A 27,030-nucleotide genomic window follows, 5' to 3' on the forward strand; every position below is an offset into this window, starting at 1 on the left:
AGGTGAGCCTGGCTGACTGGTAGCAGGGGAAACGTGAGGCCGAGAAACAGGCCGACCAACCTGGGTTTGAATCCCAGCTCTGCCACGTACTATCTTTGGAACTTGGGGCGTATTCTCAGAGTATGTTTCCTCATCTGTAAAATGGGGATGGGACACAAGATGTAAAGCACTTAGCAGAGAGCCTGACACAGAGTGAGAGGCCAGTGAGCAAAAGTCACTGGAGTGGGGGGATGGGTCCCTTCTGGCGTCAGCTGTTGCCTCTGGGACATCAAACTGGCCAATTTCCTCGGGTATCTTGGAGAAGGGGTGGAGGGGTGTTTCCAGAGGGATCCGCTGCTGCACACAAGAGGTCCTAGGGACGGGTGCACTGGAGGTGGAAGGCAAGGAACCACGCTCTGGGCCCTTTTGACTGTAGCCCACGGAAATCCCAACAGCAAGGAGATTTAAGCGGCCAGCCAGGCTGGCCTGGAATACTAACTGAACTTGCCTGTTAGGGGTCCCTGAAACGGGGCTCCCAGTGACCCAGGTGAGAAGGGCAGGTGACAGTCTTTCCCTTCCTTTCTCAAAGTTGTAAATTCTGTTCAGGCCCTGCAGGTTTAGGAGGGTGGGGTTGGGGGAGCGCCAGCTTGCACCACTCCCTCTGGGGTGGGGGCAGAAGGGTGTTAAAAAGGTGTGTATCCCTTTAACATGGGCCCAACCCCAGGGCCAAGTCAAGAGGGAGCTCAGACCTTACCTCCCCACTGAGCCAGCTGCGCCAGGCAGGGCCGGGAGGGAGTGGGACAGATTCTGGGAGTGCAGCGGGGAGGAGTCCTGGCTGGCTGAGCTCGTAGCTACTTGGCAGTGCCAGAGCCCAGGTCCCAGAGCCCCGCAGGAGAGGAGGTGGACCAAGAAGGTAGGTGAGCACCCCAGGCCCGTCCTGGGAGGTCTGGGGCTGCCGGAGGGGCCCTGCAGGCTTGGGAGGCCCGGACAAGGGGCAGTGAAGGGGGCCTGAGGAGGGGGGCCTGCAGAGACTGAGCAGGAAGATTTCGTCAATTGTTAACTTTCCCAAAAGGCCAGTACGGGAATGGAGCGTTCCGGTGGGCTTGGGGGTTGGAGAGGCCTTCAGATGAGTGGATGGGGTGGCAAGACCCCCTCCCCAGCCCAGCAGCTGACCGGGTTCCTCTCCCAGGGCTGGGCCACCGGGCAGAGTGTTCAGAAGCTTTGCTCTCAGCTGCTCCGATTTTCCCCAACAGAAAAAGGGCAGATGTGTTTGGTGGAGGTTGGGGAGTAGCCAGACCCTGGACACAGGCCTCGCTGGGCGCTGTGTCTGGGAAAGGTGATGGGGTCCAGGAGAAACCAGGGAGGGCCCAGGGAGCCTGAGAGCAGCCCAAGGAGGGGAGGCAGGGGCCTGGGTTGCTTCTCTCGACTCAGGCAGGTGCCGGACACTGGCCCCAAGTGCTCTGGGAGCTGTTTCTTGGGAGGGGCGATGGGGCCCAGGAGGAACCTGGGTGAGGCCCCCCCTGGAGCCTGAACTCCAGGAGAGGGGCCCAGAAACTGGGCAGCTTCTCCTCTACCTCAAGACCCAGGCAGGTTCTGGCTTGACTTGCTTTGCTTGGTGGAGTCCCCTGCCCTGTAGAGCATTTGCCCTGCCTGGCCCAGGTCGGAGGGAATGAGGGCTGGTGTGCTTAGAGACCCACGATGGAGCCCTGGAGTGCCGGTGAGCAGGAGCTCAGACTTTCCCCATCGACTAGAAAAGAGCTCTCTGGGTGTTGGTGAGGCCTGGGGCAGCTGTGTGTGTGTGTGTGTGTGTCCACACCACAGCAGTGTGTGTGTGTGTGTGTGTGTGTCCACACCACAGCAGTGTGTGTGTGTGTGTGTGTGTGTGTGTGTCCACACCAAACTCCTCCAACTTCACTTGTTTGGAAAGAAATTTCCGAGGAACAGTCTTCTTCCTCCAGCTACGTATTCTGAAAGCAGAAGAGTTTGGAAGGTAGATGGGTCACCCAAGCAGAGGGGATCAGAAATGGCAGAATTCCTTGCTCATTGTGATTGTGTACATTTGTGTGGATTAGATGCAGTGAGTCCTGTGAGGGTGGGGCTGGGGGGTAGGCAGGGACACTTGTGTGAGATAGTAGCCTCTGGAACTGGGAAAAGAGCAGGAGAAGAGGGAACAGAGAATGGAGCTGGAGAGGCTGGAGAGGTTAATTTGAAACAACCTTGCAAATTGAGTAAAGCATTACCAGCCCAGTGTAGATTGCAGCCTTCGGTGTGTATTGCAGGCAGCTGGGGCAAATGAGTGAATTAAGTAGGAATTGAAGGAGAGAGTAAGCAAGTGAATGGTGGATAAATGAGTGAACAAATTCAAGGTAGATGAAAGGAATGCAGAGAATGCCAAATTGAGGCTGGAGAGTGGCCTAGGCTCTAGAGGAGAGGTGACTAGGAGGAATAGGAGTCCAGGGACATATCCCAACACTTGGGAACAATTTAAGACTCAAGAAGTGTGTGTGGAGGTGGGAAGAGGAGGTGAGTTTTAGAGGGTGTGGTGGACGTTCAGGGCTCCACACGGAAAGGGACTGGGGAGTTGAAGAGATGGAGGGTGAAGAGGAGGCACTTGGAGGGGTGGGGCCCAGCACCTGGGGGTGGGAGGGTGAGGCTGGAGTGGCGGAGACCCAGGAGCATGGTGTCAGGGCAATTTGGGCTTTTGGAGAAGTCAGCAAGCTGGGCTGAGGTGGGCAGGGTGGGGGTCTCTTGGTTGCTCAGTGATGAATCAGCCAAGGTGGAGACAGTGAACATTGCAGGAGGGTTGGGGGCCCAGGTGAGAGGGTCCTTTGGAGGCTGAGTCCCTCCATTCTCATTGTTTTGGAAGGCTCCAGTGTACTGTCCACCTCCCCCCTCCCCCTCAGGCCAGGATCAACCTGTGGCAAAGTCAATGCAGGAGTTACCTCCTGCCCCACCCTTCCCAGGGAGGGGCTGACGGGATGGCCCACCACCTCCCCTCCCCCCAACCACATGTCTGGGGACCCTCTGGCCTGGTTTGGTGGGAGGACTGAGCAGGCAGGAGGGGCAGGTGACCTTGGCATGGGTGTGGTGGCAGAGCCTGTCTCCTGACCCCCAGGGAAGGGAGGGAGAAAGGGTAATGACACCTGACTCTTCTTTTCCTTCAGAAGAAGCTTCAGAAAATTAACTCCAGCATTGTCCAATTGACCAGAAGAAGGTGGGGTGGGGACTATTGGGAGGCCTGGGAGCTGAAGCGCAGCTCTCTGGGGTGACTGTGTACCTGACAGCAGGTGCTGAGATGTCTCCTGGGAGCTCACCTGTGTCTTGCCAGGTAGAGGCTGAGGCATGGTATCAAGGAAGGGCAGGACTGGGCTCCAAGATCGCAGGTGGTGGGAGGGGAGTGCTCGGCCAGTGGCGAGAGGGACAGAGACACACTGCCCCCCCAACCCATTTCTTATCCTTTCCTCTCCCTGACTATTTCCCACAGGATTCCTCACTTGGGGAACAAGGTCTGGGATGGTGAAAGTGGGGGATTCTCTGAACTTTCTCCCCACTCCCAAGGCTGGTTGGGAGTAGGGCATGACACAGTGCTTGCCAACATGGGTGCAGCTTTCGGAATCCCCAGGAATACTGGTCGTAGGCCTGGGCAACTGCCCACCCAAGGGCAGCAGGGCAGACAGTTCATGGATTGAAACATTTTTGTCCTCATTTGTGAATGTTAGAGCATTTGTATGAAAGTCTTACAAAGGTATAAACATTGAACCGCACAATTACACACAATAAATAAAGAGTACTGGAAAAAAAAAATGGTTTCCTACAGTCCTGGTTCCATACTTCATTCTTTCGGCCACAGACCAGAGCGGTCAGGTGGACGAGGCAGGGGAGAGAAGGGTAGGATTCCTGGTTAGAGTTGCCCTAAACTGACCCCTCTCCCTCTCAACTCTCCTTCCTTCCTCCATCCTGGCTTAGTCCTTCTGGGTCTCACCCTTTCTCCAGAAGAAGTTTAGTAAAAGAAAAATCTTCGAAGAGTGGTCAGGGGCCTTGGATACCTGGTATCAGGGCTGGCAGGAGGTGGAATATTTATAGAGCATCTACCTTGAGCAAAGCATTGGGCCAGGCCACGTGGGCGAGAGGAGGTTAAAAGCAGGGAGGTTGTATATCCAGGATTTAAAATTTTTTTAAAGTTGTTGTATATCCAGAATTTTTGGGACTCACTTGGTCCCAAAGTCTCCCAGTCCTAACACAATGGCTGCATATAAGAAACACTATCCTTGCTTCAAGGAAGTTCTGGTGTCTGGGGAGAGATGATCCAGGAAGAGACTGCAGTCACAGCAGCTAGTGGGCCCAGCCAAGGCTGGCTGAGAGTCTGTGGGAGTCAGGGGAGGAGGACCAGAGGGCAAGGGTCAGGGCAGTCTTCCCTGGAGGTGCGGTTTGGGCAGGCTTCAGCTAGGTGGAGAGGGCAGGGCAATGGGCACAGGAGGAGGGATGGATGGCCAAGAGGAGGATTAGAAAGCAGGTGGCAGGGGCAGGGGCTGCGGTGGGGCTCGGGGAAGCAGACTTCCCTTCCATTATCGAACCATGGGATGCCCTGGTGGCGGTGTCCACCTTCCCTTGCCAAGACCCGATGGGCAAGGCAGCTGCAACTCATTCCTGGGCTTGGGGGCGGGAAGGGAGGCTCATTTGTCAGGGTTCACTTGGGGGGGCTCTGGGCATGGGCGGCGACTCACAGAGTAGATCCGCCTGTTCCCCTCATATCCTGTTATTCAGTAGGCTGTATCCGCTTGCAATGTGAGTGCCTTTTGTCCTGGAGCAAGGGGCTGTTGTGTGTAGCCTCTGGCTGGCTGTGGAGGCTCCATCTTCAGCTGTCTCCAGCTGGGGCTGAACCTCTGGGCTCCTCCTTAGGTAATGGGGTGGGGAGGGGCCCTTGTATCCTGCTGTATATTTCGGGGTGGGTATGAGGGAGGTTAGGCTAGCCGGGGCTGGCTGGGGGCCTGCACAAAGCCTCACTTGATGGATCGGGACATCGTCCTTTATCAGAGAAGGGCAGCCATGGCCTGAGACCCGGGACGCACTGTCCTGGAGCCTGGCGGAAAGGACTGAGGAGAGCCTAGGTCCCCGCCTCCTGCTTTGTTGCCTGGGGCAGGGGTCTCGGCCAGCCCTGGGGGTGGGGGACGTGGCCCATCCTAGCAGTTTCTAGCTGTGTTTGTCCCCGGGCCAGGGCCTCTGGGTGGGCCAGGTATGAAGAAGGTGGAAGGATGGGCACTGGCTCTCATCCTCTTCCCAGGAGCCTCTTGTTCTCTCTGGGGCTCTGACAAGCTCAGTGCCTGGGGCTGGGGAAGTGCCTGGAAAACCTGTTGAGGCTGTTGAGCTGGAGAGCACCTGGATGAGAGGAGACACATAGTTCTCATTCCAGGCCCACCCTGGGTTCCCCTTTCCCTGCTTACTTCCTCCTGAGGACCAGCCAGCCTGGGGGGCCAGAGGCCCAGGGGGTGGGCCCAGCGGGTGGACAGGGGCAGAGAGGCGAAGGAGCAGGTGTGGCCTGTGGCGTCTCCTCACCTCCCCTCATCCTGGCACCCAGGCCCTGCGAAGTGTGAGGCGGTGAGATGGCGGACTCCTACACAGAGCTGGAGAAGGCGGTGGTCGTCCTGGTGGAAAACTTCTACAAATACGTGTCCAAGCACAGCCTGACCAAGGACAAGATCAGCAAAAGCAGCTTCCGGAAGATGCTTCAGAAGGAGCTCAACCATATGCTGACGGTGAGGTCCCCCGACCCAAGGGCCTGGCCTCTCCGCGCCCCTACCCCACCCAGCTCCTGAAGCTCTTGCCCTCTCTGGGTTTCCTTCCCCACCGCCGCTTCTATCCTTTCAGAGTTATCCCCCCAAAACCAGGGGTCTCCACCCCGCCCAGCCCTCTGTCCTCAGGGTGCCCAGGCCTGAGCCAGTGAGGGCTCTGTTCCCATCTTCCAAGGGCAGCAGCAGCCCAGGCCAGACCCTGGACTCTGCCTAGGGTCCTTGCTGGGGCCTCTGTAGAGCTGCCACCTCAGTATTGCTGACCCTCAGTTCCTCGCCAGGACACCGGGAACCGAAGGGCTGCTGATAAGCTCATCCAGAACCTGGACGCCAACCACGACGGGCGCATCAGCTTCGACGAGTACTGGATCTTGATAGGTGGCATCACTAGTCCCATCGCCAACCTTATCCGCCAGCAGGAGCAGCAGAGCAGCAGCTAGAGGACCCTCTCACCTTCCCCTCCCCCATGCTCTTCCTAGGCTCCCTCCTCTGCCCACCCAGACCCCTGTCCTCTCTTCTCCCGCTAGACCTTCTCCTGACAATTGCTGAACAGGGCAAGGGGGGACGTCAGGGCCCCTTTGTGAGTGTCTCAGTCTGGGGGTGTCTCCCTGAGGGTCTCAGTCCCTGGAGCCAGCAGACCCTGGGGCCCCTCTGTGACAGTGCTGTATGGGGACCCAAGAGTTTCCCCACCTGTTATCTACCCTTCTGACCTCTGATGTTCCTGCCTGATTCCGGGTCTCTTCTGACCTTAGAGGTCAGCTTGCTGCTTCAGGTCTCCCTGTTCCTGGCAACACCAGCAGAGACTCCTCTCTCCCCTTTCCCTCAGCCCCTCTGCTGGGTAGAGGAGACTTCCAGGGATTGCCCTCCAGCTGCCTCTGGGTCTGGGAACAGGGTTGAGCCCCCTCCCTCCTGAGCCACTGAAATGGGCAACAAAGGCTGGATTTGGAGTTTGTGTCCCCCTCACCAAGTCCCTTTGTAATGTTCATTAAAACCTTTCCCCTCCTTGGAACTTCCTCATGCCTTGGTGATCTTTGCCATGGGCCCCGGTGCAAGGGGGTGGCAAGGGGAAATCTCACCGAGAGGGCAGAGCAAGAAAGAAGTAGAACTCTGGGATCCCAGCTGGTGCTGTCAGCCCCGGGTCAGCAGCTACTTCCCTCCTCCATGAAGGGCCAAAGGCCACATGTGTCATCACCTCTGGGCCCTCATAGACCAAGCTCAACTCACATTCAACTTCTGGGCACACAGTGTATCCCATTTTGTCCTCACTGAAATTCCATGAGAGAGGCGCTGCAACCCTCAGTCTTGAGTCATGAATAGCACAGAGACACTGAATTCTCATGTACAGATTGTTCTAATACACAGAGAAGTTTATGGGATGAGAAAGTGGGTTGCAAAGAAAGAGGGGTGTGGAAGGCCAGAGTTGGGACTTGTGCCTGGTGTAGGGGACAATGACAGCTTCTATGTTTCTCCCCTGCCATGGAAAGACAGCACATGCCCCCAAGAGAAATGGGGCAGGAAATCCAGCCTGTGGGCTCTGGATCAATGGTTTTCAACCCAGGGCAGCTTACCCCTAGGGTTTAAGGTTTTTCTAAAGATGCACAGGCATAGACAATTTTATTGGAATCCATTACAGATCCTCAACCTTCTAAAAGTGACCTGCCTCAGAATGGGCTTGCAGTCAAGGTAGCACACTAGTCTTCTTTACCATCTCTCCTTCACAGCAACCCTTCTCTAGTTAAAAATGTAAAGAACAGGGACTTCCCTGGTGGCACAGTGGTTAAGAATCGGCCTGCCAATGCAGGGGACATGGGTTTGAGACCTGGTCTGGGAAGATCCCACATGCCGTGGAGCAACTAAGCCAATGCGCCACAACTACTGAGCCTGCGCTCTAGAGCCTGTGAGCTACAAATACTGAGCCCACATGCCACAACTACTGAAGCCCGCGTGCCTAGAGCCTGTGCTCTGCAGCAAGAGAAGCCACCGCAAGGAGAAGCCCGCGCACTGTAGAGAAGACCCAATATAGCCAAAAAAAGAGTAAAGAACACCCTTTGCCTGTCCTGGGGAGTCACAATGCTACCTTGACTCAATGGTGAAGAACTCATTCACATTATATATATATAATTGTGATAAAATACATCAATTTACTCTCTTCATAAATTTTAAGTGCACATAGCAGTATTGTTAGCTATATGCACATTGTTGTACAGCCGATCTCTAGAGCTTTTTCATCTTACAGGACTGAACCTCTATAGTCACTGAACAGCAACTCCCCATTCCCCACCTCTCAGGCCCTGGCAACCACCATTCTACTTTCTGTTTCTATGAGTTTGATTACTTTAGTTACCTCATATTAAGTGGAATCATGCAGTACTTGCCCTTTTGTGACTGGCTAATTTCACTTAACATAATATCCTCAAGGTTCATCCATGTTGTAGCATATGACAGAATTTCCTTTTTTTGGAAGGCTGAATAATATTCCATTGTATGTATATACAACATTTTCTTTATCCTTTTATCTGTCAATGGGCATTTAGGTTGCTTCTAGATCTTGGCTAATGTGAATAAAGCTGTAATGAACATGGGAGTGATACTATCTCTTCAAGATCCTATTTTTAATTTTTTTCTTTTCTTTTTTTAAAGAATTTTTTGGCCGCACAGCATGGCATGTGGGATCTTAATTCCCCGACCAGGGATCGAACTCATGTCCCCTGCAGTGGAAGCACGGAGTCTTAACCACTGGACAGCCAGGGAAGTCCCCTCAATTATTTTCGATGTATACCCAGAAGTGGGATTGCTGGGTTATATGGCAGTTCTATTTAAAAAATTTTGAGGAACCTCCATACTATTCCATAGTGGATGCACCATTTTACATTCCCACCAACAGTGTACAAGGGTTCCAATTTCTCCACATTCTCACCAATACTTGTTATTTTCTGTTTTAATTTTTTTTGATAGTAACCATCCTAATGAAAGTGAGGTGATATCTTGTGTCTTTTTCTTTTTAATTTGCATTTCACTGATAATTAGTGATGTTGAGCATCTTTTCATATGCTTCTTGACCATTTGTGTAATCTACTTTGGAGAAATGTCTATTCAAATCCTTTGCTCATTTTTAAGTGGGTTATTTTTTGTTTTATTTTGTTGAGTTGTAGTTCTTTATACATCCTGGATATTAATTAACCTGTTATCTGACATATGGCTTGCAAATATTTTCCCCCATTCTGTAAGTTATCTTTTTACTTTGTTGATTATTTCCTTTGTTCCCCAGAAGTTTTTAAGTTTAATGTAGTCCTATTTGTCTATTTTTGCTTTTGTTATCTTTTTTTGGTGTCATATTCAAGGAATCTTTGCTTGTTACAATGTCGTGAGGATTTTCCTTGATGTTTTCTTCTAGGAGTTTTATAGTTTCAGGTCTTACTTTTAGGTTTCCATTTTGAGTTAATTTTTGTATATGGTATAAGGTAAGGGTCCAAATTCATTCTTTTGTATATGAATATACAGTTTTCCTAACACCATTTGTTGAAGAGACTATCATTCCCCATTGTGTGTTCTTGATATCCTTGTTGAAAATCATTCAATCAAATATGTGAGGGTGTATTTTTGGGCTCTCCATTCTGGTCCATTTGTCTGTATGTCTGTCTTTTTAATTAATTAATTAATTGATTGATTTTGGTTGCACTGGGTCTTAGTTGTGGTGCGCAGGATTTTCATTGCGGCATGTGGGATATTTAGTTGTGGCATGTGGGATCTTTTAGTTGTGGCATGCGGGCCTCTTAGTTGCAGCATGTGAACTCTTAGTTGTGGCATGCATGTGGGATCTAGTTCCCTGACCAGGGATTGAACCTGGGCCCCCTGCATTGATAGCACAGTGTCTTACCCACTGGACCACCAGTGAAGTCCCTGTATGTCTGTCTGTCTTTTTGCCAGTTCCATACTGTTTTGATTACTGTAGCTTTATAATACGTTTTGAAATCAGGAAGTGTGACGCTTCCAGCTTTACTCTTCTCTCTCAAGATTGTTTTGGCTATTTGGGGTCCTTTGAGATTCCATATGACTTTTAGGATAGTTTTGTTTATTTCTAAAAAAATGCCACTGGGATTTTGATAGGGATTGTATTTAATCTGTAGGTCACTTTGGATAGTATGGATATTTAATGATATTAAGTCTTCCAATACATGAACATGGGATGTCTTTCCCTCTATTTGTGCCTTCTTCAATTTCTTTCAGCAATGGTTTGTCATTTTCAGTGTACAAGTCTTTTGCCAAGGACTTGATGTGAAGCCTAAGGTGTGGGGATGGCATGAGAGATCCCGGAGGCAACTCAGAATAGAGCTCCCTTCACTGCCCCTGGTTTGTGTCTGGAAACAAACACTCCACTGGTCAAGACTTAAGAGCAGCTGGCAGGAAATGAGCTGGTGTGTGACCCCAGTTACAGGCCTGTTTCTAAAGGGGTCTAAGTGTAAGCCTAGAGCACTGGGGAGGATGCTGAGCTTCAGTGGAGGTCAGAGAAACTTAACAACAATCAAGGATTGGGCTCCAGGGCCTGGAGCCAGAGAGGCCCTAAAGGAGCAAAAGCAGCTACTTTGAGGTCAGGCAGCTCAGCTGGAGGCCTCTCTGGGGAGTGTTGGGGCCAGAGAAGGGTGGGCCTTCCTCCTTCACCCAGGAGTCCAGGGACCAGATGGCCTGAGCAGGGCCCGAGCAGAGCAGGGGATAGGGGGCCAGAACAGGTCCCTGTGGGGGTCCCACAGTGGAGCTGAGAAGGGTCCCTCTGTCTTGTGTCTCACACTGGCCTGGCCTAGTGTCTAAACTATTGGGACTGAGGTGTAGCCAGGCTTGTCATTCTATGGGATGAGAACCTGGCTTATCTTGCCACATTAGGGTAAGGAAACTAAAGCCACCTGGGTCAGCTTTTGTACTTCCTGTATATTTGGCTTTTCTTTCCATTTCAATTCCTAGTAAAGTTCCCTTTTGGAAAATAAAACAATTCTTTCTGTTTGTTCAATGTTAAAAGTTTTAAAAAACACTTTCTCATCCAAGGCTCATTTGGTCCTCCTTAACCCTGTGAGATAAGAATCATGATCCACATTTTACAGATGAAGATATGGAGGCTCAGAGAGGTGACGTGACTTAGTCAAAGACACACTGCTGGTGACCAGCAGACCTGCCACTCAGACCCCCTCTTTTACTAACTCTGTGAACTGCCCAAAGGGCAGAGGCTGTTGTCTGTGTCTGGGTCCCGATAACTACGAAGGGTTAAGCCCTTTACAGGCCCTGTATGGTGGTTGTGGTTGCTTCTGCTGAGGACCCATTCATTCATTTATTCATTCACTCATTCAGAAGGTAGTACTTTGTATGTGCCAGGCACAGTAGATACTGCAATAAAAAGAGGAGGAAAAATATGTTTCCTGATTTTATGGGGCTTTCAGTTTAGAGAAGACAATAAATAACCACGTGATAACACAAACAAGTGGATAATTACAAATTGAGGTCAACTGCTAAGGGATCAAATTTACAGTAATTTTTTTTTCTTTTTGGCCACACCACATGGCTTGCGGACTCTTAGTTCCTTGACCACAGATTGAACCCAGGCCACGGCACTGAAAGTGCTGAGTCCTAACCACTGGACCACCAGGGAATTCCCTATGGTAATTTTAAACAAAGAAACTTGAATTTTAGTCTGGGAGTGGGGAATGTCATTATGGAAGTGACTCTTGAGTTGAAATCTGAAAGATGAGCAGAAGTTATCCAGGCAAAGGGAGGAGGGAGGGTGAGAGTGAAGTTGAGGGGAGGAAGTGCTACCTAGATAGAAGGACCATTATATGCAAAGGCTCTGTGGCAGGAAGGGGGCATGATGAGTTACCGAGGGAAAGTTAAGTGTGGCTAAAACCCAAGAACAAGGTGGAGAGAGATACAAGGTGAGGCTGGAGGCGTGGGCAAGACCCTGAGGGACATGTTAAGGATTGGTAGCCGCTGAATGGTTTTTTCAGCAATGTGAGTGTGTGTGTGTGTGTGTGTGTGTGCGCTTGGGTGTGCGACATGATCAGAGTTGCACTTTGAAAAATTTCACTTAAAATTCCATTTTGCAATAATGGAAAAGATTAAGAGAGGGGGTAGAGTTGGGACAGGGAGACCAGTGAAGAGGTAATTTAACAAATAATAGGAAATAATTGCTAATTGTTACTGAGTACTTACTCTATACCAGGCATTGTTCTATTTCACAGATATTAACTCCCTAATCCCCACAACCCAATGAAGTAAGTACTTTTGTTATCTCCATTTTACAGGTGAGGAAACTGAGGCACAGAGAAGTTACATAACTTGCCAGAGATCATAGAACTGACAAGTGGTGGAACCCAGGCAGTCTGATTTGGGAGCTGCTGTTCTTAACTACGATTATCTCCTGAACTCGGGTGGAGAGAGTGCAGGTTCATTCATCCAGTCAACGCGTGCTTATTTAGTGCTCACTACATGCCAGGCACTATTCTATCTCTATGGAGCTTGGAGTCTAGTCAGGTGGAGATACGTGAGCAGCAAACAAACAAAGAAATCATATGATGTGTAAAGAAAAATAAAGCAGAGATGAAGAACAGTGAGTTCTGGGGAGTGGTGTGGTGGGGAAATGTGAGAAGTGGATGCATTCGTGAGAGATTTAGGGGGTAAAATAGTCAGGCCTTGATGGGCTGGACATGGTGGATCAGGGAGAGGCAGGTGTGCATGTGACTCCCATATTTCTGGCTTGTGAAACCAAATACATGGTGGTGCCATTTATTGCCACAGGGAAAACTGGAGGAGGCCCAGATTTGGGGCAGTAGGTGTGTGGATATTGCAATTTTAGTTTTAGACATCTTCTTTTAATAGTCACATGGTAACGTCAAAGAAGTAGTTGGATATACACATCCAGAGTTCAGAGAGGAGGGCTGGATTGGCAGTTTGGGAGGCAGAAACATAGATGGAAACCTAAGCATTGGGCATGGATGAGCATGCCAAGGGATAGAGCATGGAGTGAGAAGAGAAGAGGTTGTGTCTAAAAGGCATCTGCACTTCTGACACCAATTCCAATTCAATGTGTGAGATTTTTCCTCACGCCACCAAGCAATTCTCTGACACTAGCTGGGTCTCTTATAATTCAGCTCAATTCTGAAACTATCTACCTGGAGATAGCATCAGATCTACAGGTTAAGGGCTCAGTCCTACAAAACGTCCCCCCGAATTCCCCCCCCCATTTCAGATACCAATTGAACTTCTGCCTATAAATCAGAGGTTCCCACTATCCCCTCTTTGGGTGCTAGAGAAGAACTCTCTTCCCCAGATAGTCACATGGCCTCTCCCTCATCTACTTCAGGTCTTTGATCAAATGTCTCTCTCTCAGTGGAAAATTCCTTGACCACTTTATTTAAAATTGAACCTCTTGAGACTTCCCTGGTGGTCCAGTGGTTAAGACCACACGCTCCCAATGCAGGGGACCTGGGTTCGATCCCTGGTCAGGGAGCTAGATGTCGCATGCTGCAACTAAGAGCCTGCGTGCTGCAACAAAGATCCCGCGTACCGCAGCTAAGACCTGGTGCAGCCAAATAAATAAATTAAAAAAATAAATATTAAAAAAAAAATTGAACCTCTCCACAGGCTGTTATACCCTATTCCTGCTTCCTGCTTTATTTTTCCTCATGGCACTTGTGACCTCTAAAATACTATGTGTTTTACTTATTGTTTTTTTTTTAATTTTTATTTTTAAAAATTTTTATTATTTAAGAAAATTTATTTTATTTTATTTATTTTTGGCTGTGTTTGGTCTTTGTTGCTGTGCGCGGGCTTTCTTTAGTTGCGGCGAGTGGGGGCTACTCTTTGTTACGTTGCGCGGGCTTCTCACTGTGGTGGCTTCTTTTGTTGCGGAGCACGGGCTCTAGGTGTGTGGGCTTCAGTAGTTGTGGCATGCAGGCTCAGTAGTTGTGGCTCGTGGGCTCTAGAGCACAGGCTCAGTAGTTGTGGCACACAGGCTTAGTCACTCTGTGGCAGGTGGAATCTTCCCAGACCAGGGCTCGAACCCGTGTCCCCTGCATTGGCAGGCGGATTCTTCCCGGTAAGTCCCTACTTATTGTTTATTGCAAGCACCACGAGGGAAGATTTCATTGTCTCTCTTGTTCACTGTAGCATCCCACAGTGCCTAGCACATAGTAAGTGTAAATCCATATAACATTGTTCAAAATAGAGTAACGCCTGTCAAGGGCCACTATCAAGTCTCTTTCAGGCACCCAAGGACTGGGAAACTTCTGAAGACAAAAAGTTACAGATTCTCAGAGAAAACACACCCCGTAGAAGCACATCCAATTTTGAAACAACTCTGGACCAAAATAGATATGAACCCACCCCCTCTTTCCTGCACCTTGCCCTTTGAAGCCCAGTGAAAGGCTCAAACCCCCAGCCTTTGGGGCTAATGCCACTCTATGCGTCTGGCCTCTTTCCTCCCTCAGAAAGTGAATAACTTTCGCTTTTTCCCTTGTTAATACTTCTGTGAATTCTTTCACAACCCGTGTTGGCTCACCTAACAGTAAGTACTCAATATTTGTTGAATAAATGAACTTCCACATGGATGTCTCACAGTATATGAAACTGACCAAGTCCAAAAACAAACTCCTGGTTTTCCCTCCAAATCCACATCCTCAACCCCACCTTCCCATATAAACGACGCTACAATCTGCTCAGCCATACAAGTCAAATCCAGAAGTTTTCTTGGGGTCTTCCTTACCTCTCACTCCCCATACCTAACTGATCAGCAAGTTCTATTGGTTCTACCTCAAAAATAAACCTCAAATCTTTTCACTTCTTTTCCTCTCTAATGCCCTTCCCATCATTTCAAAACCATCACCATCTCCCCCCACTGCAAGGGCCAATCTTCTCTGCTTCCCACAAGTCCTGCCTTGATCCATTCCTGAAATTACTGCCAAGGTCATCTTTTCTGTTTCTTCTAAAAGAATGCCCATGACCCATATCCATTAGCAGCAGCAACAACAGCAACAAATTAAGCAGCAAAATACAGAGAAGAAAGAAAAAAATTAATCACTATCCCACCACCCAGAAATAAGCATTAACATTTGTTGAATACCATTTGGCTCTCTATCAGTATAGACAGCTAGAGAGACTGATAGATAGACTTACAGAAAAAACAGTTACAAAAATGGGACCACAATACATGTTATTTATAATAAAAAGTACTCTTTAAGTTTTACTTGTAGATAACAAAAGGGAAAAATGGAAAATGAACAAATTACTAAATTTTATGAAATAAAATAAATCTCGTGGTGAAAAATAAATTATTTTTCATCATGAGAAATATTAGCTTGTAAAAGAGTCAGAGATAAAAAACAACTCCTCACCACCTACCAGAAGGATGAGGAAAACAGTATATTTACACTTATTCCCGTTTCCCCTGCCCCAATCTACCAATTTCTGATAGTTATATTAGTTAATTTAAAAATGTCGACGTATACAGTATTCGCATTCTGTTTTGTAAACATGATTTCCAATGCAAGTTTGGTCTTAGTTCTAGTTCTATGAATTCAGCTCTCACAAACAGACCTTTTAGCCTGGCTTCGTCATTCCGGCATCCTTTATTTGAGTCATTATTTGGTTGGTTGGATTTCAAAGGGCTCTTGGCTTCTGTATTCCCTGAGTTCTTTCAGCTTGAGACTGTTGCTGCTTGGCAGGGCATAAAATTCTCAGGTCATACATTCTTTCTCTCTGTGCCCTGTAGACATGGCTCCTCTGTTTGCTGCCATTGTGAGTTCCATGGGAAAATCTCAGGCTAACTGGATTTTCCTACCTTGTCTGTGGCTGGCTTTCCTTCCATGGATGCTCTCTTTTCTTTTCTTTCTTTTTATTTTCCTACTATTTTAATGTAGAAATATTTCAAGCATACAGAAGAGTATAGAAAATAGCACATTATCCAGTCATGAGCTTTGTTGAATTTAAAAAATATTTGCTTTAGATCCCTTAAAACAAACAAAATTTACAGATCTAGGTGAAGGCCTCCACATGCAATCCTATATTGCACTGGCCCTCTCCACAGCTGTAGCCACTATTGGGAGGAGGAAATTTTCCTCTGCCCTTCTAGGTTCTTCTGGCTGGTCTAAGAATTAAATTGACATGAGACAGATTAACAGGAGAAAATCAAACAGAAGGTTAATAAGATGTATACATGGGCGAGACCTAGGAAAACTAAGTAACTCACCAAAATGGTCAAAACCCTTACCTTAAATACCATCTTCAGCTAAAGACAAAAGGAATTTGGGGGTAGTTGTTTGGAGCTTCAAAGGAGAGGAAGACAATTCAGTAAGAGATAGCGAAGCAAATATTTTGTAAATAAATATTTGCTGGGCCATGCAGAGACAATTGGACACTAGTAGACTCTGATCTCTCCCTACCACACCTACCCTATATTCTTTGCAGATAGCTCTGGTGATAGCTTTATTCTGGCTTTTATCCAAATTCTTTAGGCAGCAAAGGGGACGTTAATAGAAAGACTTCCTGAGTCTTATGTTTCTTAAAATTAAATTAATCTTCAAGCCAAAGAGACACATTTTGGGGTGGCAAATTTTGCTCCTGAATTATGAGTTTATAGTTTTTTACCGCTATCCTGAATTATGCGTTTATGATTCCCTTGATTAAAAAAATAATTTTGATCACATGTGTACATATTCCTAAGCAATATGTTATTTAGTATTGCATGTTTTTGCACTTTACATAAATAGTACCATAACGCATGGATTCTTCTGCAACTTCCTCTCTTGTTTTATCCATATTGATGAAGTTCATTCATTTACATTACTGTGTCATATTTCATTGTTTAAATATGCTCTAGGGCTTCCCTGGTGGCGCAGTGGTTGAGAGTCTGCCTGCCGATGCAGGGGACACGGGTTCGTGCCCTGGTCCGGGAAGATCCCACATGCCGCAGAGCAGCTGGGCCCGTGAGCCATGGCCGCTGAGCCTGCACATCCGGAGCCTGTGCTCCACAACGGGAGAGGCCACAACAGTGAGAGGCCCGCGTACCAGAAAAAAAAAAAAAAGCTCTAATTTATTTCTCTATACTGTTGATGAACAGTAGGGTTGTTTTCATTTTTTTTCTGTTTCTTTTAAAACTATTTTATTATCTATTAATTAAAATTATTATTGTATTATAGTAAGAAAACATAATCTGTGTAATAATGATTCTTTGAAATTTATTGAGACTTCTTTTGTGTCCTAGAGCTTATTCAATATTACATGATCCACATGTGCTAGAAAAAAATGTTTATGTTCTCTTTGTTGGGTGTAGGATTCTCTATATATACCAAATAGTTTGAATTTACCAATAACATTATTCAGCTATTTTATATTTCTGCTTTTTTTTTGTCTCCTTGATCAGTTTCTGAGAAAAGTGCATTACAATTTCTAACCATAATTTATTTATTTCTTCCAGAAGTTTTGTTAGCTGTTGCTTTATATATTTTGAGGCTATATTATTGGTGTTTTAATGTTCATGATGTTTGTATTTTCTTGTATTATGTTCCTCTTGTCTCATATTTTTTCATCTTGAATTCTCTTTTATCAAATATCAAAATTACTTCCATGATATTTCTTATGCTTTATATTTCCCTGGTGTATTTTCTCCTGTTCTTTTATTTAAAATATTTAAAATTTAAACATTTAATACTTTTTTCTTTTAAATGTTTCTCTTGTATGCAACATATTGCTGAAAAAAATTTTAAACCCAACTTGGGAATCTTTGTCTTTTAACAAGTATGTTTATTTTGTTCATCTTTATTACAGATTCCTTTATAGTATTAGGACTTATTCTGACATTCAAATTTTCTGTATACTGTGCCTTTTTTGTCGTTTTTTTCTTTCTTGCTTTCCAACGGATGGAGCCAACTTTCTTCTTATATTTTAAAAGTTATATATTCTATATTTTTACAATGTTGTGATTGCTTTAATTTAACTCCACGTTCCTCCTTAGAATAATTTCTAAATGTATCATTCATTTTATATTTCCCTTAAGAGCAAAAGTACTTTTTCACACCCTCATATCCTTTTAGTCTTGCCCTTTCCTCTCTCTTCTCTCATCATCTTGACAGTTCTTAAAATTCAGGTTGATTCTTCTTTTGTGTAATTCCCCAACCAAAGGCTAGCTGTCTTGTCCCTCAAGTACTTTTCCTCAAGCCGATAATAAAATTGTGTGCCAAGTCCTTTTTTTGCAAATATAACCTGCAGCAACTGGAGACGCTGCTCTCCAACCAACCATTTCATTCTCTCTCTCTCTCTCTCTCCCTTGCCCTTTGGCTTTTAAAAATAATCAGTTTTATTATATTATTTAACCAGTTTTACTCCCCATGTCTCAGGCATCATCCTCATTTCTCTCTTCTTATTTGAGTACTTTCTCTAAGAGTGTTGTTTTCTTTAAAAAAATAAATTTATTTATTATTTTTGGCTGTGTTGGGTCTTTGTTGCTGCATGCGGGCTTTCTCTAGTTGTGGTGAGCAGGCGCTACTCTTTGTTGCAGTGCGCAGGCTTCTCATTGCGGTGGCTTCTCTTGTTGCAGAGCATGGGCTCTAGGCGCGCAGGCTTCAGTAGTTGTGGCACGAGGTCTCAGTAGTTGTGGCTTGCAGGCTGTATAGTGCAGGCTCAGTAGTTGTGGTGCACGGGATTAGTTGCTCCATGGCATGTGGGATCTTCCCGGACCAGGGCTCGAACCCGTGTCCCCTGCATTGACAGGCGGATTCTTAACCACTGTGTCACCAGGGAAGTCCCGAAGAGTGATTTTTTTTTTTTTTTTGCGGTACGCAGGCCTCTCACTGTTGTGGCCTCTCCCGTTGCGGAGCACAGGCTCCAGACGCACAGGCTCAGTGGCCATGGCTCACGGGCCCAGCTGCTCCATGGCATGTGGGATCTTCCCGGACCGGGGCACGAACCCGTGTTCCCTGCATTGGCAGGCAGACTATGAACCACTGCGCCACCAGGGAAGCCCCCGAAGAGTGTTTTTAATGTTGGCCTTTTTCCTGAGGCCTACTATGCCTGAGGATTTTTTTTTTTTTTTGGCTGTGCCAGGCTGCTTGTGGGATCCTATTTCCCCCACCAGGGATTGAACCCGGCCCCAGGCAGCGGAAGAGCAGTCACAACCCCTGGACCACCAGAGTTTAATACCCTCGCATTTGAATGACTATTTGGCTATTTTGACTATTTCTTTCAACGTTTAAAAACATTGCTACTTTGTCTTCTTGCATCTAGTGTTTCTGTTGAGAAGTCTGATGCAGTTTGATTTTTGTTCCTTTGTATTTCTTTTGGAGATGTTTAGAATTTTATCTGATTTGATACACTTAAATTTCAGTATGAGTCTAAATGTGTTTTTTCCCCTCCTTAGTTACCCCAGTTAGCACTCTGTGAGCCATTTCAAGCTGAGAACTTTCACCTTACTCTAACTCTCAGAAATGTATTACCATATTTCTTCAGCTATTCCCCCCTACCTTTTTTTCTTCGTCTCTTTGGGGAATCCTATTATCCTGATCTCACACTTTTATTCTCTATGTCATTTAGCTCCTTTTGAAGTATTCTTTCTTTAATCTTTTCTTCTGCCCTCTGGGAGATTTTTCTCAGTCTGATCTCCCAGTTCACTCATTTGTTCTCCAGCTGTATCCATCCTTTATTTTTTCCACTTGTTGTGTTCTTAATGTCAACAAATATATTTTTTATATTTGATATGTCTACTTGGTTCTTTTTTTATGACCTCTTGTTCTTATTTCTATCAGTTGTTCTTTATCTTTTTGAGGATATTTATTATCTTATTTTAATTTCTTGGTTCATCAATTTCAACAATTCTACTTCAAATGGTTTAGCTTGCTCTTATTATGTCATTATAATAGCTATACACCTCAGGTTCTGATTATTTTGGCTTGTAAGTACATGTTTCCTGGGCTGGGGTGGGGTTTGTTCTCAGTTATTGTGTCTGGTGATGGGTATTGGGGCCTTCAGTGTGGACAGCCAAAGACACCAGAGAACTAGGGTCACTATTCTCTTTGCTGTCACTCTACTAGGCAACATTCTGGGAAGGGCTATGCCTTCGAACTTTAATTTAAAACACAGCTCTGGGAAGAGGCAGTCTCTTTAGGTTGTAATCCTCCAGCTCTGGGGATTTGCAGGAGGGGGCTTTGCTGCCCCAGGTCAGCCCACACCTATGTTCATCCGTGTCTTATCCCAACAGGGCTTTTATGTTGCACTGTTTGTAGTCAGCTGTCAGGGTTCTTGTTTTTCCATGGAGACAATTGTATCATCTTGTTATTTTTTCCTAATCCTTAGACCTTAAGAAAAATGGCCATACTCTTCAGTTTAACGTAGAGTGAAGTGATAATAGTGGGAATCCTTTCCTTGTTCTTGACTTTAATAAGAATGATTTAGGGACTTCCCTGGTGGTGCAGTGGTTAAGAATCTGCCTGCTAATGTAGGGGACACAGGTTCGAGCCCTGGTCGGGGAAGATCCCACATGCCGCGGAGCAACTAATCCCGTGTGCCACAACTACTAAGCCTGCTCTCTAGAGCCTGTGTGCCACAACGACTGAGCCCACGTGCCACAACTACTGAAGCCTGCACACCTAGATCCCATGCTCCGCAAAAAGAGGAGCCACAACAGTGAGAAGCCTGCGCACCACAACGAAGAGTAGCCCCTGCTCACCACAACCAGAGAAAGCCCGTGTGCAGCAACGAAGACCCAATGCAGCCAAAAATAAATAAATTTATATTAAAAAAAGAATAATTTAAATCATTTACTATTGAGAATGAAATTGAACTAAGTTTTTGATAGATGCCCTTTGTTGGTCAAGATATTTCTTTTCCATTCCTAGATTACTAAGAGTTTCATTATGAATGGGTATTGAATTTATTCTGGCATCTCTTGAGATAATCATATAATTTTAATTTTTAATCTGTTAATGGGGTGACTTACATTAATACATTTGCTAATGTTAAAACCGTCTCTGCATTCATGATGTTGACCCAACTTAGGCATGATGCATTTTTCTTAAGTATAATGATGGATTCCATTTGCTAATAGTTTACTGAGGATTTTGTATCTGTAAGCATAATTGAGATTGGTTTCTGATTTCCCTTTCTCATATGGTACATTTCTGGCGTTCACATGTAGGGTGATTTACTTAGTACACAGATTTGGCTGTGTGTAACAAATACCAAAAATAGCAGAGGCAAGGAGGAAGAAGTTGACTGCTTTGTCACGTACTGTCTGGAGGTTTATGGTCTAGGGCTAGTTTGGGGGTTCTGCTCAGCTATCCCTGGTTTGTATGGTCCAAATGGCTCATCTGTATTCTAAACAGCAGTGAAAGAACAGCATGTTCTCTGCCATTAAGGGCATGAATCAGAAGTTGCATCTATCGCTGTTACTGGCCAGAGTTGGAATCAAACTCAGATTTGGCTCAAAAGTCAATGTTCGAGAGACAAGGGTTGGTGGAAAAAGATGCTTTATACAGGAAGCTGGCAACCTGGGAAGATGGTGGACTAGTGCCCCCCAAACCATCTCCAAGTTGCCAGTTAGAGGGAAAAGGATTTTATAGGAAAAAACTGGGAAGATTCAGGGGTGTGCAGGCAGGGGCTATGTGCCGAACAGTAACAGTCAACTCTGACAATCATCTCAGAACTGGTCATGCAGTGATCTGGTCAGCATCATCTTGATTGTTTTAAGAGCAGTCAATCTATAGCTCCAGGGTTGCTTTGTTCCCATTTCCTTGAGGCCAGTTTCTGGAATTAGGCAAGCCATAGATTTAGTACTGCTCAGGATGGAGCAGCTTATATCATGGCTATAGTCTGGTTACCATGTAGTTAGCTTTTTCCCTCTGGTGGTGGTTTTAGTATCTGCAAAACAACTCAGGAATGTGCATCAGACTCTGTTCTCTATGTCCTTCAGGGAGGAGTGAGCGATTCTGTGACTGCCATGTGGCTGACCTGTTTAAATTGTTACCAGTTCTCCTGGCCAAACTGCTATCTTTTGTTACTATATGTTCCCATTCTTTCAGTCCTTGACTCTTGAGACTGCATTTTGTGACTCATGGGAGGCCTTGGAGACCAAAGCTTTTCTACAAATAATAGGCAGGAGGAGGACATGGTGGTGTGGGGGAGGTCTGTCCGGGGAAGTCTCCATAATGTCCTGCTCAGTAACATCACTTCTGTTTACTTCTCTAGGCCAGAGCTCAGTCATGTGGCTACTCCTAGATGCAAGGAAGGCTGGGGAGTGTGACCTTTATTTGAACTTAAAAGTACAGATTCTTTTGCTATGAGAGACAAGAGAATAGGTAATGGCGCAACCAGCAGTCTTTACTGCAAAGCTTATTTCGTATCTGCCACATAAAATAAGCTGGGCACTCTTTCCTTTTTTTCTAGAAATATAAGTTTGTATAAGTTTTTTTTCTTGGCTATTTGATAAACTTGCCTGCAAAAATCATTTGGATCGGTTTTATTTATTTATTTATTTTTTGTGGTACGCGGACCTCTCACTGTTGTGACCTCTCCCATTGCGGAGCACAGGCTCCGGATGCGCAGGCTCAGCGGCCATGGCTCACGGGCCCAGCCACTCCATGGCATGTGGGATCTTCCCAGACCGGGGCATGAACCCGTGTCCCCTGCATCGGCAGGCGGACTCTAAACCACTGCGCCACCAGGGAAGCCCGGGTCTGTTTTATTTTTAATTTTTATCATTATTGTGTGGATTTATACTACGGATCAATTTCTTTAATAGTTATAGGTCTTCAGATTTCCTCTCTCTTAGTCAATTTTGGTGAATTATATATATATATATATATATATATTAAAAAAATATATATTTTCCCCTTGCAAAGCTGCCTATTTTATGTAATTTTTCAAATTTCACTCTCAGTTTTTTTTTTAAGATTGATTGTTTGATTGATTAGCTGTGTTGGGTCTTCTTTGCTGTGCGGGCTTCTCATTGCGGTGGCTTCTCTTGTTGCAGAGCACGGGCTCTAGGCGCACGGGCTCAGTAGTTGTGGCTCGCTGGCTCTAGAGTGCAGGCTCGGTAGTTGTGGCTCACAGGCTTAGTTGCTCCGTGGCATGTGGGATCCTCCCGGACCAGGGCTCGAACCCGTGTCCCCTGCATTGACAGGTGGATTCTTAACCACTGCGCCACCAGGGAAGCCCCTCTTGGAGATTCTTGGTGATTGGACATTATAGGGGAGGTTTACCATTGTGATCATCTGTGTTTAAGTCATGCTTCATTCATTGTGTGAGCTTGGGGAAACTTCCCTGAACCTCATTTTTCTCCTTTGTAAAGTGGGGTAAGACTGTACTAATTTCCTGGGATTGTTCTGTAAATTAAATGGGATGATATACAGACAGTTACCCAGCACACAGCAGGTGCCCCATAATGTCAGTCTGCACCCCTCCAGCAAAGGGAATGACAAATGCATTACACACAGCAGATCCAGAATGACCCACACCCAGTGTGATAATGCAGGTTCTCTCATGCTGAGCAGGCTGTCAGGGGATAGTAGATAAATTATTTCATAAAGTTTGTTAAGAGAAAATATTTAAAAGCATATTTGCGGGGGGCTGGGTGGGGAGAAGAAGAATAAAAGGGGTCCTTGTAGTGAAAAAGTTTAAGCTCAGAGGTTGGTGCAACTCCCCCAAAGTCACACGGTAAGTCAGGAGAAAGCCAGGGCTTGAATCTGGGGCCCCAACAGCAAGACCATTTCTCTTCCCGCCAAGTTGCCCCCGGGATAGTGAGTGGGTTGGCAGAGCTTGGCAGTGTTCAGCCCCTCACTTCTGCCACCTAGTTCCCTCCTGACTCCTCCCTGTGGCTTTTAAACAGTTTACAGCCGTACAGCTTCCATCTTAGAAGTCCACCTGGGCTGGAAAAACTTCATACATCAGGCAGGTGTGAGAGGTGTGGGTGTGGGAAGGCTCGCTGGAGATGAATCAGCACTGCCTACTCCTGCCTGAGTCAGGAGCAGGGCAGGGCAAGAACAGGCAGACCCCGACGGGAGGGAGGGAAAGGAGAGCCCGGAGACCAGCCTGCAATGCCACGTCGCAACCACCAGGAGGCATAAACAAGACAGGCAAAGCCCAGGAGCCGCTGGTGGGAAACCTCTGGCACCTGGAGCTGGGGCGAAGGAATGGACGGAAAGCAGACACCCAGTTTCCCAGTCTGGGCATGGGCACAGTCACTGCCAGGATGTGCCCACTGCCTGCCTGTGTCCTGGCTTCTCTGCCTTCATGGAGAAGTGGAGAATGTAGAGCGGGATTGGAATCTAGGGGTCAGTCAATCCAATCCTGTTTTGCCAGGAGGGGGAGGGAATTGCTCTAGATCACACAGCAAGTTAGTGGCAAATTATGTGATTTTCATCAGTCTCAGGAATATGGCCCCTTGATGGGCACTGTCCTGGCCTCAGTTCCTATTTAAGGACAGGTGTCCAGGTAGTGCCCCTAGCAATCAGTGGCACTCTTGTCCTCTCTCTCTCTCTCATCTTTCTGGTCTTCTTCTCTTTTCCCTCACAGTCCCGTTGTTTCTGTGACTCTATTTTTCTCAGACCTTTTCTCCCAGTTTCCATCCATCTGCCTCCCATCTCCATCCCTGCCAGCTGGGGAGTTTGCTCTGCTCCTTCCCTCACAGGGTCCACGAGCGTGATGTTTCCTGCAGTCACTTCTCAGGGATTCATAGCTCTCTGAAGCTCCATTTTCCAACCCAGTGTCTCAGTTCCACTCCTGGGATCCACAGGAGAAGTTATGATTTGGTAGCATAATCAGTGATGTGATTTGGGGAGGTGGGAAGGCCCCCTGGCTCCTAAATACTGCCCCCAGCACGCCACCCCGCATTCGGTAACCATAAACTCCCGGTTAGCACCTGGTGTGGGCAAGACCCTTTGTTTATGCAGTCCCTGCCCTGTGAGCTCACCATCTGGGAGTGAGGACGAGAGGAGACAAGCACACGAGTGATTCAATGGAGAGCAGAATGCTCTGAGCACACAGGACAGAAGGAGTGCTTGGTGCGGGACAGAGCAGGTAGAGACAGAATTGGGGGCAGGCTCTGTGAGGTCGGGGGCATTAAAATGGCCTTTGAAGGATAGGTGGGATTTCAGCAGGAAGGGGTGTGGTGAGTGGGCACATTCTGAGCAGAAGGATGAACATGAACGGAGTCTTGGCCACCCCAGGTGCACGTACCCCCATGTGCTCAGGTACAGTGAGCAGGCAGTTAGGAGATACGCAGGGGAGGTTGGAGTGCAGGTGGGGGGTCAAAGCCTGAAGCATTTCACTGCCAGCAAGAGCCATGGGGACACCACTGTAGTTTCTGAGCAGAAGTGGCGTCTGCTGAAGTCCTCAGTTAAAATGGAAGAGCTGCTGTAAAAAGCAATGCATTGCACCCCAGTGGTCTTTAACCTCAGGGTGAACAACTTTTATTCCAGGCTCGGCCTGAAGTAGGTTTTGATGGGGAAGAGCAGTAGCATGAGGGGTCCAAGTGCCTTGGGGAGGAGGGACACTGGGTGGTTTGCAAGGTGTAGGAGAGGATGCTGGGGGCCGCAAGGCCTGACTTCATGTATGCCGCTCAGGTTGCCTCCAAGTCCCACTGTGGCCTGCAGGAAGACAGCAGCCCGGCTTGATGTCTGACCCTCTGTGAGTGCTCAGTCTGAGCTTCTCTGTGGTATCATGATCCAAAACTCCCCGGGTGGGCCTGATGCGGGGTGTCTGTGCCAGTGCTCTCTCCTCCCAAGCTGGGTTGGGATTTCTGCCTACTGCCCTGGGACTGCGGCTGCCCTGGCCCTGGGAGAGGAGGGCGGTGCCGCTGACTCATTGCCTGGGCATCTGGGCCTGGAACCACGGGTGAGTCACCTAGGACTAGCGGTGCTGGGGGAGGGGAAATAAGCTGGTGGACATCTGGAACGGGGAGGGGAGCTGGTCCCACAGGAAGTGCGGTGCCGGGACTGGATTGGGGCAGTAGGCGACGGGGGCCTGGGAAGGGGCAGCGTGAAGCCCGCTCTTCTCTGAAAGCCCCTTCCCTGGGCTGGGTCCTGAAAGGCCTCAGTGTTTGCCTTTCTCTGGGGAGGGGCCTGGAGGAGTGGGGTGAGGGAGGCTGTGGCCTCACCCAGGCCTGGCCACCGGACTTGGGGAGCTGTCCGGCCCCTCGTCACCTGCCCACGTCGCAATCTGCAGGAGGCTCGAGTTTTCTCCTCTCCCTTCAACCCTCCCGGGGCGTCCTTACACACCACAGACCGCTGCTCACCCCAGCTGACTATAACAGAGCCATCTCCACCTCTCACTGCCTTCCTGCCTCCTGCCAGACCCCCCTCCTACCCAAAGGGGGCCTTTCCAGGTATGTTCTGGTGCTGGCTATTAAAAGTAACTTTGGGGACTTCCCTGGTGGTCCAGTGGCTAAGACTCCGCGCTCCTAATGCAGGGGGCCCACGTTCGATCTCTGGTCAGGGAACTAGATCCCGTGTGCCGCAACTAAGACCCGGTGCGGCCAAATAAATAAATAAATGAATATTAAACCAAAACAGTGACTTTGTCTCCCTCATTCCCTGAGGTGACCCCTGCCCTCTTCTTCCTGATGACCCCCCAGTTGCCTTCTGGCTTCTCCAGCGCACATACACAGGCCTGTGCAGTCCCAGCGGGCACCTGCAGCCACTGACACACCAGTGAGCTGGGACTCGCAGGCGTGTGTTATGAGAACAAAGCCTGGCCTGAGTCACCAGGCCCTGCAAACAGGGGCTGTCTCCCCTGCTCTGGGCCCAGGCTACCCCTTCCCCATGACACCTCCCACTCCCCTCTGTGGCGTGGGTGGGGCTGGGGAAGGGGCTGCCCTTGGCCGGCCTAGAGCTCTCCCCGAGCTGAGCTGGCCAGCTGGCAGTGCCCCTGGCAGTCTCTGGGATGGACGGGGCTGGGAGTGGCAGGAGGCCAGGCTTTGGCAGGATCAGGTTAGGGCAGGTTTGGTTTTCTTAAAATACAATGTTGGGGGCCAGTGGGGTTGACGTATAAATCCCCACTCTGGGCACCTGGCCCTTTGCTCTCCTTCCCAGGTGTCTCTCTGCTATCAGGCCTGGTGAGTACCTCTGTCCTGCTGAGGGCTGGGTGGGGCCGACCCCCATGGGTCTCTACCTTTGTCCCTTTGTCTTTTTATTTTTATTTATTTATTTATTTGTGGTACGTGGGCCTCTCACTGTTGTGGCCTCTCCCGTTGCGGAGCACAGGCTCCGGACGCGCAGGCTCAGCGGCCATGGCTCACGGGCCC

General features: G+C 47.8%; 1 protein-coding gene and 1 non-coding gene across 3 annotated transcripts; one reads left to right on the forward strand and one right to left on the reverse strand.

Annotated features, from left to right (window-relative positions):
* Nucleotides 1-659: 659 nt before the first annotated feature.
* S100A16 (S100 calcium binding protein A16) lies at nucleotides 660-6,778 on the forward strand. Of its 2 annotated transcripts, none has more exons than XM_089915201.1 (3): nucleotides 660-892; nucleotides 5,555-5,732; nucleotides 6,036-6,778. In XM_089915201.1, the coding sequence occupies exons 2-3, from the start codon at nucleotides 5,580-5,582 to the stop codon at nucleotides 6,138-6,140; spliced, it is 258 nt and encodes an 85-aa protein (XP_089771327.1). In that variant the 5' UTR covers nucleotides 660-892; nucleotides 5,555-5,579; the 3' UTR covers nucleotides 6,141-6,778. The 2 variants fall into 2 exon arrangements, with proteins under 2 accessions (XP_089771327.1, XP_022415322.1); XM_022559614.3 differs by having other exon boundaries at nucleotides 687-892; nucleotides 6,047-6,778.
* Nucleotides 6,779-9,587: 2,809 nt separating this feature from the next.
* On the reverse strand, nucleotides 9,588-9,660 carry TRNAD-AUC (transfer RNA aspartic acid (anticodon AUC)). The gene has a single exon. It is a non-coding gene; the product is annotated as a tRNA-Asp (tRNA).
* Nucleotides 9,661-27,030: the final 17,370 nt, after the last annotated feature.

Source organism: Delphinapterus leucas, chromosome 1, assembly GCF_059928025.1.
Source record: "Delphinapterus leucas isolate spDelLeu-1000000601 "Yukka" chromosome 1, BTC_Dleu_Yukka2, whole genome shotgun sequence".
Taxonomy (NCBI): Eukaryota; Metazoa; Chordata; class Mammalia; order Artiodactyla; family Monodontidae; genus Delphinapterus; species Delphinapterus leucas.

Excerpts from the sequence above, each read along its gene's own strand:
- S100A16 (XM_022559614.3), top strand. The coding sequence starts at position 5,580 with ATGGCGGACTCCTACACAGAGCTGGAGAAGGCGGTGGTCGTCCTGGTG. Across the intron at positions 5,733-6,046 it reads AGCTCAACCATATGCTGACG|GACACCGGGAACCGAAGGGC; the intron begins GTGAGGTCCCCC and ends GTTCCTCGCCAG.